Raw genomic sequence first — 11850 nt, forward strand, 5'->3', positions numbered from 1 at the left:
GGTCAGAAAAGATTTTATGGTAATTAGGTTTCGCACCTGCTACCCTCCCCCTTAAAGCCCAATTTTTGTGATTACCTTGGTTTTTTTTGAATCTTTTGGTATTACAAACTTATTTTGCGTAAACACTAATTTATAGGATAAAGTATAAAATTTAAATATACAATAATGGAGATTTTATGCCCTCATTTTAAGGGAAATGATATTACCCTTCCATTTTGTTAAAGATAAATGCTCGGAAGGTAAGACAACTCCGTCGCGTGATAATATCGCTTTGAGAACCACCACCACCATCGGAGAAGTTAGAACCAGGTCACCTGCTTCTTTCCCTATTCACTATTCTGCATATCGATTGGTGATATAGTAATTAAATGCAAAAGATAGAAATTTACATATTAACCCGATAAAAAATCTAAATTTTAGAAGTGAGAATGTGACACAACATTGTGAGTTATCTATGAAAGTTGTTATTCAGGCTCTTGTTTTAAATCAATAAGGTCCAACAATAGTGAAAAATCCAAGCAATGGCCTGTTCCCTATTTAAACTTATTCCTTTAGCTATTTTTGCTTTGGTTTGGAGTTCAATTTAAACTCCTTACTAAAGAAAAATTGCAATACTTGGACATTGACCGAAATTGTGTTCTTTATGGACATAATGTGGAAACAAGCAAGCACCTCTTCTTTCAATTGTACAATCACCTCCACCTTATGGGGAAAGATCAAACAGTGGCTTGGCATAAAAAAATCTTTGTCTACACTTGTCAGTGCTTTGAAGTGAATGAAAAAAGAGGCTTGTGGGACATCATGGCTCAACAAGTCTAAAAGAGGACTGCACTTACAAATACCGTCTACTACATTTGGTTAGCGCGTAATAGGAAGATTTTTGAAAATCTTTCACCTCACTTGGATTGTGTTGTGAGATGAATCAAGACACACGTATACAAATATATGTTCTCTTTGTATTCGATTGTCTTGATACATTTCGAATCCTTAGTATTGGGTCATTGATTTTCGTTGTACTTCACTTATTATTGTGTCACTCGGGTATACTCGAAGTAATTGTATGTAACATTGGTTTTGTTTTTGCCCGAGTATGCCCGATGTACTTGTATATGAAATTTACATTTACCGATAAAAAAAAAATTTTAAGGCTTCCTTTTTTAACTTCTACTATAGTCTTACTAAGCCTCCGTTTGACATCTTTTATTTCAAAACTTTTTTCTATATACTCATTTTCGATCCCAAATTCAGACAATAAAATATTCTGCACGTAAACCCAAAACTCTTTTCTACTTTTTACTACACATTCTCCAAACATTTACTATTAAAAACATAGAAACCCCCAAATAATGACCATCAAACAAGGACTAAAAAGGTATCTACCATAACAAGAAATCAACATAAGAACAAATGAAAAAAATATATTCTTTCGTTTCTTTAGGCCAGCATCTGGTGAGAATCTCGATTCTGATTTAGTGCCGGTATTTCAGAAACAAAATTGAATACATGGAGAAAAGAAAAAGAATTAAGCTAAACGATCATAGAGGTTGACACAATGGCTTACCGCTCTCTCACATGGTTGAGGGGGGTTCCTGCCAGAATTTAAAATTCCCGACCCGCCATGTGTGTGTATGCGATTATCTTTGCGGTCATCCCTACGGTTCGTGTAGCTCGGTCCAAAGAAAAATACTTGAACAGCTATTTAATACTCACTTTTTATACGCAGAAAATGCAAAAAGCACTAATAGATGAACAATAACTCGTCAACTTACGATACAACCTCAGCAAAATCAGAAAACTATATTCAAAATTTTAGAGTAATCCTTCAGCAGAAGCTCCAAATATGCATAAATAAGACAATAGAAAGAAATTAGTGACTCATTCCGCTCTGCATCCAGTTAAAAGATATCTTCCTAATTCCACATTCTTCCAACAGCTATTTGCAGCCTGTTGAGTAACCGGTCCACATGAATTAATCGAGTTCCACCCTCCTAAAGTTCCTAAAGTCGGCACTTCATCAGCATTCGAGATTTCTCCTATATGTTGCTCTCTGTTGTCCCTCATTGTTCCACCAGACGTAATTACCAGCATTGACCTGCGCAGCAGTGTTCACGTCACATATTCCTTGCCCTTCATTAGCGCTCCTGTCGTAAACATTTGCAGGTTCGACTCCATAATTGTAAGGGTAATGAGCATAATTCCATCCCCATGTATTATTCCAACCACCTATCCACGGTGCATACCCACTTCCGCCATTGAAATTCCTAGCATTATTACAAAATCCTGTGAATCCAATCGGAGCTCCATTAGGAAATGCATTGCCCCAATTATTCTCCCATGGATCCACATGATTAGTCTTTTCATAGTCACCCCAGTCAGTGGGTGAAGATGCTTGGTTAACTAAGAACGAATCTCCAAAAATAACGGCTGGCTCAAGGTTTTCATCCGGATCAGGAAACACAGGATCGACGTCAAGGTCAGATGGCAGCTCGATATCCTTTTCCAAATCCCAATTTATTTCGTCTATGTAAAGATCAGGATCAGGCAATGGTATTTCACAGGGAACACCATGTTTTTCCGACCAGAATCGTGTCTTGGCATTTTCAAATGCCTCTTTACCTTCAGAGTCATCCCAGTTGATCACATTCTCATATAGGTGAACAAACTTCTTCTTGCGCAAAAACATTTCCCAGTCCAGCGAACCGACCACTTTGCAGAATTCTTTCTCCCATAAATGTACTGCAGGCTGCCAGCCAACTGCATAAATAAGTTTCAAGATCAGTTTCCACAAAGGCCATGGAAAATATAGTAAATTGCAAATAAATTAAGGCCCTGTTTCATTGCAAAAACTTTCTATGGAAGTAGGAAATTAAATTCCATTTTCAACCTTTTTGCATGTTTGATTGGCCAAATTTTCTTGGCGATTGGTTTTCTTGGCAACACTCCATTTTCCACCATTTTCAGGAATTGGTTTTCTTGATTTTTGGTTTTCCAGGTTTTATTTTTATTTTTTTTTGAAACAAATTATATCCCTTTAATTGATAGTTTTGATAGAAAACAAAGTCAAATAAACATCAAAATATCCAAAATCTCAATATTTTTCAGATGGAAAATTATACTAATCAAACACATTTAATTGACAATTCACAATAAAACAAGTTCTAGGCAATTGAATTCCCTGAAATTCGTTTTCTTTCCACCTAAATTTCATTTTTATAATCAAACGGACACAAGAGAGAATTATAGTCAACAGCACAATTCAAGAGGCGGAATGATGAAAAAGTCGAAAATCGAGAATATTTTATATTTTCATAGTGAGAACAATAATACACAAACCAATGCAATAATAGGACGATTAACTAAGTAACAAAAAAGAACACACATTTTGCTGGAACTTGAACCTTAGGACCTCTTAGTCCTAAGGCCTCCATCTTCGTCACTTAAGGAGAGGCTATTGTCAACTTCCATTCGAAAGTTTAATAGGCTAATCAGAAAAAAAAAATAAAAAATAAAAACCAAAAACTAGGGAAAAATATTAATAAACCAACATGTATATTAATAAAAATATCAAAGAGCTTGAATTTATAGCAGCCAAAAAAGAATAATAAATCAAAATCAGAATATACATTTCATAACTTAAAATAAAAGCAATGAAATCACAAAATAACATGACTTGTTATATGCAGATTTTGAACCCTCCTTTCAACTAAAGTTGAAAATTTCAACCTTTGTGGACCATAGGCATCAATAACATAAAACAACAAAAGATAAACAGAAAATACATAGGCATCTCAACTAAATTGGGTTACATTGTATGACATGAATATTTTTATAAAATGAAAACATAAATTAATCAATAAACACAATAGAAACCATGAAAATTAGTACCCCAGGTTGACTTCTTGTACTGTGATCTTCTCCTAGGAGGTTGCTGTCTATATATATCCCAATTTTGCCGCATAAAACGTTCCATGATCGGAACTCCAAAAATTCTAGAACAAATTTGAAGAAAAAATGAACAAGAGAATTCGAAAAAAAAAAAGGCAGGATTCCAACTTATTAACAGGGAAATTCAGTACCAAAATCCAGAGAAAACAAGATGGGCGGTTCCAGTTTGCTTCAAGATTCCAGAGGAATCCAAAAGGCTGCAATCAATGCACAGAAATTTGCAAGCTTCATAAAGGGTTTTGCTTCGGCCACTGGTACTGTTTCAAGAAACCATTAAAAAAGCTGAATAAGAAAAAATACTGAAGGATGCAGAGAAATCCTTGTAAGAGAAGAACTTAAGATTGTGTGATCCATGAATTGGATTTAATTTAAATAGCGAAGGCGGGGGTGTTGGGGGGTGGGGGGAGGGAGGAGGTTGGATGTTCGTGATCACAAAAGGGAAAACTTCGAAAATGTTCAAAATTCGTTTGGTGAAATTACACGCACTGAAGGTCAGAGTAGAGAAAAGTACAAAACAGTGTCGCTATATTCTATTTTAAAGGGCTGTGGGTTGTTCGTCGTTAATAAGGATTGTACGAGGACGGTGATTAAGAACCACGCTCCTTCGGACAGCGTACCCATGAATGATATTTACGTATTACCAGCTTTGAGAATACAATGTACGGTAATAAAAATGGTAACGTAAATGGCGGCAATCTTGTGAGTTTGAATTTCATTGTTGATTTTTAAATTCAACTCCACTTTTATCTCGTGTCAAAAAATTTATTTTTGCAAATAAGCAATATACTCAATCCTTATGTGCTTATTTGGTATGGATTTTGAGAATTGATTTTTTGACTATTAGAGATAAAGTGAATCATATCTACGAGAGAAGAATTTAAAAAATACAACTGAAATAGTGAAATAATAGTCAAGAAATGCATATCGAGACCAAATTTTAAGGCCTCGATTGGCATGGTTGCAAATTGTCATGAATATAGATTTTCGACAATTCATATGATAACAAAAAAAAAAAAAAACAGTTTTATACGTGTTGTGCGTTTCTTTCAACTTTGGCACCGCCACTTGCCAGCAATTAAAGTCAAGCTATTATATATAAACATATCTTGCAAAACACATGACACTAACGATGATTAATTAAATAGAAATTAATATTTTGATCATTATGTAATACTACCAAAGGAAACATAACAAAGTTTAGGAATAACAAAACATAACTAGAAACCCCTCCTTAAATTTTGAGTTTGATGTGGAGACATTGTCTTATGCGTCGTCTATGCTAGTCTAGTGTCTCCTTTGAACACAAAAATACTCTTTATGTCTCTACAAGCTGTAAAATGGTGGTAATATGTCGGTGATAGTGGTGATTTTAGCTAGACATTTTGGATGTTTATAATGAAAATTATATGGTTGTACGAGAATTTTATGATTTATGGAAAGAGAGAGAGAGTTATACATGCGATAACTAGTTGCATTACAGGTGAAAGAGATGCTACTATTTTCCATAAAACCATTTAATCTTGGTCTTATAATTAGTGAGAATTTGATAGTAAGATGGTATATGAAAAGTTCTGCCATCCATAGTATAAAGAGTAATAGTAACATGATTTATTGAGAAGCTTGAGAATGAGAGATGATCGATTTGCAAAAGAACGAAGATGTGAAGGAGAAAGAGTAGAAATTGAGGTTACTTTGTATAGAGAATCATCTATCGATGGAGAAGAAATAAATGATTTTCTAAAAATAACTAAATTTTTTATATTTGTTATTCTCACGCGCTTTCTTGTGTTTGCTCTAACATTTCACTTCGGTAATTTAATAAATAATTTTTAGTTTATATTTCAACACAATTATTCTTTTTTGAAAAAGTCAGGCATGTGATTTTCTTAAAATAAAATTAAAGTAGAAATTCTTAAATGGGACGTTTGAAAAGGTTATTACTGAATTAAAATTTTGCAAAATATGTGATTATCAGTTGTACAAAGATATGCAACTTTAATATATTTCAATGTAGAGAAGATTTTTACACTGCTATATGCTGTGTTGACTCTTTAAGCACATGCCTATCACATTATTAACTAAAAAACATATTACACAACTTCGTTGAAGTAATTAACTTTCATAGTTCTGTATGATCTTCATTATTTAAAATTTATTTTCAATCATACATTTTATAGAATTTACATCTTTCATCAATTTTTCAATCACATATTTCATAAATTTTATCAAAATCTATTAAAAATTTAATTTTCAACTAAATCACTCAAGGACTTAATGTAACAAGCACAGTTCTTGTTTGGATGTCTTGATTATAGTGCATGTATGGCTCTAATTTTTCATCAGGAAAAATCAATTTTTTGACAGTTACTTTTCCTAGGTTAGCGGTCATTTTTACTTCTTCTCTTACATGTGAGACCCAATTTTCTCTCTAACAGTCAAAAAATCAACTTTCATAATCACTACTGAACAAGTCCATAGTCTAATTAAGGGGTCGTTTGTGAGTGATTTTTCACCCAAAAAATTGATTTTTTGATCGTTATTTGACTATTTCAGTCGTAAAATTTGACTTCTTTCACAAGTGGTCCAACTTTTTTTCTAACGATCAAAAAATCAATTTTGAAAATCGCTCCCAAACGAGGCCGTAGCATTGTAAAATTTTCAGCAATAGGTAAATTGATTTCTTCTTTTTCATTAATTACAAGAACAAATCATAGCATAAACATGTAAAAATTAAAAATAGCGTAACCTTGGAAACAATTTATTGAAATATTCATTTCCATCCCATTTTACAAAATAAAAAAGGCTACATTACACGTTTAATTCTTCGTGCTTAGAGCCTGGGCCCTTTGGTAAATCACACACTCCACGCGCCGTAAGCAGAAGGCCCGCGAGTGGTGGATGGTTCGTTAGCTGGTGAGAATGACGTCTAAGTTGGTGAGACACATTTAAGTGCGTGCTCAAATGCCAAAAACACCCTTCCCAATTTGATTTATGACATTTATATATGTGTCCAATTGCATGCGAGTCTGTCTTGAAAAGCGCCATGTGTGATTGCAGATATATTTAAGTTAACACGTGTTAAGCTTCTTGACCAAATTACCCTCCAAAACCTTTTAAATTACTCAAAACATCTTCAAGACAATCTTTAAAAGCGAATTTTTTTTTAATTTTAAATTGTCTAATCATGAAATTGTGCTCCAAAATTTTTTTATATACTTTTTTAAAATAACAAGTGTCTTTAACTCCACATTTGAACAGTCAAACTCTATTTTATTTTAGGATAATTGGCACAAAATGTTCCTATCTTTTAAAATTTATTGTAGAAAACATTCATACTTTTCATTTTTTGACATTTTTGCCTTTACCTTCCACATTTCTTTGCGCTGAACATCTTTTTCACCAATTTTTAACATAAAATGATCAAAATACCCCCCTTTTAAATAAAACCAAAAAAAGAAAAGAAAAATAAAAAATAAATTATAATCTTAAGAAAAGAAAAATAAAAAATAAATTATAATCTTACTCCTAAATGTTTTAAAAAGTACAAATTAATCCAAATAATCATTAAAAGGCCTAATGGTACAAAACGCCCCTACGTTTGGCCTATAGTGCGCAAAACGTTCATACGTTTCAAATTGTTGAAAATGGCGTTTTTCCACAATGAAACATGGAAATAGGGATGAAAATGTAAAACAATTAAAACGTAGGGACCTTTTTCGCAAAAAGTGTCAAATGTAGGAATTTTTTTGCTATTAGGCCTTATTTTAAAAAAAAGAAAAAGAAAAAAAAGCTCTCTCTCTCTTCTCCTCCAAATAGGACTGCCATATGAAAAAACTCCGATCAACCAACGCCCAAACCGCCAAACCTCCATGCCGCTGAACCATCTGTTGATATTTTAAGACCATAAAGAGATGCAGGCACCCTAGTGAGTATAGTCAATTGGTGTGTTGGAAATGACATGGGTCTCTCTAGAACAAGTAATGTCCCCAATATTTGCAATCACTAGTTAGGTATTTTGGCTTGCAATTCCGAACAAATCTATTAATATGAAAGTTTCAAAGTTGGATGTTGGGTGGTATGTGTAAAGAGAAATGAAAGTTTTTCGGTGGTATGATGGTCCAACAGTTTGGATAGTGGTTTGCTGGAGTTTTTTGACTTTTAAGATGGCTGACCAATTTGGAGAAGAAGAGAGAGAGAGAGAGAGAGAGAGAGAGAGTTTTGTTATTTTTAATATTTTAATAAGGTTTAATAGCAAAAAAAACCCCTATGTTCGACACTTCTTACGGAAAACGTCCCTACTTTTCAATTTTTTACATTTTTATCCCTATTTTCATGTTTCATTGCGAAAAACGTCATTTTTCACCAATTTGAAAAGTAAGGACGTTTTGTGCTATTAGGCCTTTTAATAATTATTTGACCACACTTACAATTTTTTAAACATTTAGGAGCAAGATTATAATTTATTTTTTATTTTTCATTTTTCTTTTCTTTTTTTTTTGTTTTATTTAAATGGGAGGGTATTTTAGTTATTTTATATTAAAATTTGGTGAAAAAGACGTTCAGCGCAAAGAAATGTGGAAGGTAAGGGCAAAAATACCAAAAAATTAAAGGTAGGGACGTTTTCCACAATAAATTTGAAAGGTATGGGCGTTTTGTGCCAATTACCCTTTATTTTACTCCTTCCATTCCAAGGATAGGTTTGCTTTCGTTTTTAGATAAAAAAAAAAGTGTAATTAACATAGTTGAAAATATAATTTCTTTTTACATATATCATAATATACTCTTACATTAAGCCTTTGTTTGGGAGAGCTTTTTTTCCCATTTGTAGCATTTTTTCTCCCATTACAGATGAACATGAGTCCCATTTTGGCTGCAATTTTGGACTGTCTCAAAATTAAATACCAAAAATGCACTTGTCTCATGAAAAATTAATGAAATGTTAAGGGCAGAAAGGTTACTCTGTCTTCAAATTGTCAAAAATTGCGGGTAACCTTATTTGACATAACGTACATAACCCCGTCCCGAATGGTTTTCACCCTGATAATGTGGCGGTATTTTGAATTCAAAAAAACGTCACTTTACAAAATCTGATCAAAATATCATTTGAATAGTTTATAATTTTCTTTTTCAAAACAAACTCTCTGTCTGTAACCCAGGCGAAACAAAATCACTCTCTCAGTCTCTCTAACCCTCAACGAAGACTCCTCCATCTCGCCGGTTCAGATTTGGGAAGACGATGGCATCACAATGTCACTATCTCTCTCTCTCTCTCCCCCCCTCCCCCTCTTTCTCTTTGTAACCCTCGATTTAGTGAAGAGCTCCTTCAAGTCGTCAGTTAAAATCTCGAACGAGTTAGAACGATTCATTCAACGGGGAAGACGACGGCATCACAAAAGTCACTATCTCTCTCTCTCTAACCCTCGATTCAGTCTTCGTACCTCGAACGAAGAAATCTAGGAAAACGAGAAAGACGAAGGCAACCTTGAGGTTAAGATCTTCAAATCTGATATCCATTGTATATTTATTTTAATATTACTACAGTATATGTGTCTGCAATCTAGATCTCCACAAATATAAAAGAACCGTGGTGTATTTGTGAGGTGCAATATCGATTTGCTTCAAATTTGACATGTGCATTGTAGGCTGGATTTAATGTTAGCCGAGGTGTATTTTGTGAACCTAGACCCAACGTCTTAATCGTCCATCAGTCCCCCGTTTTTGCAATGAACAGAATTTGAATGATTTCGTCAATTTGTAAATACGTTTTGTTTTCAAATTTTGTATGATTAGGTGGGATGTTCATACAAGAAAACGTGAGATGATGCTGGATTTTTTGTTTCAAATTTTGCTATGAATTTTTAACTTTTTTATATGCATAGAAGATATTTAGATAAGATGATGCTGAAATGATTGCCCCTAAGATAACTTAGGATTTAAACGTTTGAGGGGTTATGAAAAATCTAGCCCTCTGTTGGTGTGGATATATGTAGTGATTTTTCATATATGTACAATTTGAAGGTTCTTAAGCAGTAATATTTTTGTGAATGATTTAGGATTGATCATGGCCGAGAAGAACAGAGGAATTTGTCATTCTTGCAGAGGGGCAGGACACATGATGCTCGAATGCCTCAAAAAGAGATGTCCAAACTGTGGAGAGGGGTTCGGTAGATGGTTGGAGGTACAAAAAAAAAAAATCCAAGAATCAAGGGAAGTTGTTCCAATCTTGTACCCACGACTTTATGTTTTTCAAGTTTTGCAACGTTTCACCTGATGAAGAGTATTCATTGCAAGGTGAATCAAGTGGCACTACTAAAGGAAGTGAACCCTTCCACAAATTGTCCCGTATGTTGAAAGTGTGTGCAAAAATAACCGAGGAAAGGGACTTGGAGATTTCATTGAACATAACCATGAGCAAGGGAAAACGAGTTTCAGAAGATTTAATATGAATTATGTGTATTTAGATGATTTTAGCTTTTTGGTTTTATCTTTTTATAACATTTTGGTGTTTGAATATGTAATTTGAACCTTGTAATAATGTAGTTTATTTCAACGTAGTTATGGTATCACTTTGTGATTGTATCCTAATGATGCGGTCTCAGTCAGCTGCTAAGTTAACAATTGCAATAAACTCTCTTCGAGTGAGAGATAAACCACAAGTAATTCTCTTGGGGTGAGAATTGAACCACAAGTAGACACTTTTTGGATAAATATTTCACACACTTTATTATTCACGTTGGCTCTTTAAATAAACCACAACTCATCCACTTTTCCTAAACTATTGCTACACATCTTAGCCGTCTAGGAAATCGTGGGAGGATATACACTAAGAGTGTGTTTGATTGACATGAAAAATATTACTTAAAAAAGAAAATGTTTTCTATCTTTTGTGGAAAATAAAAACCACCTCTCCCCTAGGAAAATATTTTCCTTGAAAACAAGAAAAATTAGACATATTTTCAAAAGTTGGAAAATGTTTTCCATGGAAAAAAAATAGCAATCAAACACTCCAAATAGAAATTTAGGTGGAAAACTAATATTTTCCATGGAAAATAAATGTAATCAAACACACCTTAAAGCAAACTAAACAAACGAAAAACAAATCCTAACTCTAATACTAATTAACTGCTGCAACGTGCCAACAGGAATTGCATGGACTTGGTTTTGGCTTCAACGTGCATGAATGCATGGCCTTGGAATTTTGGACTCCACTTCACATGCAAAACAAGAAACAAAATCTACTCAATAGCTCCATTGATTGACTTGGTCTTATTCTCAAATTGCGGGCCACGTTATCTCTCTCACTTATCACCTAAGATATGATTCATCAGTGTATTTGGCACATTTGTTCTCGAATTGTTTCCAGCACAAGTTATTTCCCCAGTGTGTTTCATTTCCAGCACACCTATATAACATATTCTAAAGATATTTGCAGCTTTCCTCCTGGTCTGCAGTCATCGTGAATTTTATCCTAAGATATGATTCAATAATGACTTGAGCATGTCTTGTGGTGAGGAACCTTCTTTAACTCAAACAAAATCAAAATTAAGAAGCAGCAGAAAAGCAAGATCGTGGGTTCCTAACGAAGTTTCCTCAACACAAGCACTAAAGAATGCAGCAATGATTCTTGTTCAATTATTAGTAAAATAATGAAGGATCAAATTCTGATTGGAAAACACTTGCACTGTCAAACAATCTCAAATTTAAAAAGATAACAATACATCACACTATTATCACTAATACAATCAGTGATGAGATGCAAAATTACCAAATTTAAAATGATTTCGACTGCATCAAACTATTAAACTAATCAACGATTTTCTCACACTTCAAACATACATCAATACATGATAAATCCGAGAGCTTCCCATAGCAATAACTGCCCCAACTAAGAACATGATCAACAAC

At 33.7% G+C, this 11850-nt stretch overlaps 1 protein-coding gene and 1 long non-coding RNA gene across 3 annotated transcripts; one reads left to right on the forward strand and one right to left on the reverse strand.

Annotated features, from left to right (window-relative positions):
• Positions 1 to 1696: 1696 nt before the first annotated feature.
• LOC111403864 lies at positions 1697 to 4333 on the reverse strand. Of its 2 annotated transcripts, XM_023032500.1 has the most exons (3): positions 4077 to 4333; positions 3886 to 3989; positions 1697 to 2754 (listed from the first exon to the last, which is right to left on the reverse strand). In XM_023032500.1, the coding sequence occupies exons 2-3, from the start codon at positions 3968 to 3970 to the stop codon at positions 2015 to 2017; spliced, it is 825 nt and encodes a 274-aa protein (XP_022888268.1). In that variant the 5' UTR covers positions 3971 to 3989; positions 4077 to 4333; the 3' UTR covers positions 1697 to 2014. The 2 variants fall into 2 exon arrangements, with proteins under 2 accessions (XP_022888268.1, XP_022888269.1); XM_023032501.1 differs by lacking the exon at positions 3886 to 3989.
• A 4730-nt stretch (positions 4334 to 9063) lies between these two features.
• LOC111403865 lies at positions 9064 to 10511 on the forward strand. Its single transcript, XR_002704570.1, has 2 exons — positions 9064 to 9432; positions 9999 to 10511. It is a non-coding gene; the product is annotated as an uncharacterized LOC111403865 (long non-coding RNA).
• Positions 10512 to 11850: the final 1339 nt, after the last annotated feature.

This window comes from Olea europaea, chromosome 11 (genome assembly GCF_002742605.1).
Source record: "Olea europaea var. sylvestris chromosome 11, O_europaea_v1, whole genome shotgun sequence".
Lineage (NCBI taxonomy): Eukaryota > Viridiplantae > Streptophyta > Magnoliopsida > Lamiales > Oleaceae > Olea > Olea europaea.

Excerpts from the sequence above, each read along its gene's own strand:
- LOC111403864 (XM_023032500.1), bottom strand. The coding sequence starts at position 3,970 with ATGGAACGTTTTATGCGGCAAAATTGGGATATATATAGACAGCAACCT. Across the intron at positions 2,755-3,885 it reads GTACAAGAAGTCAACCTGGG|TTGGCTGGCAGCCTGCAGTA; the intron begins GTACTAATTTTC and ends TTATTTATGCAG.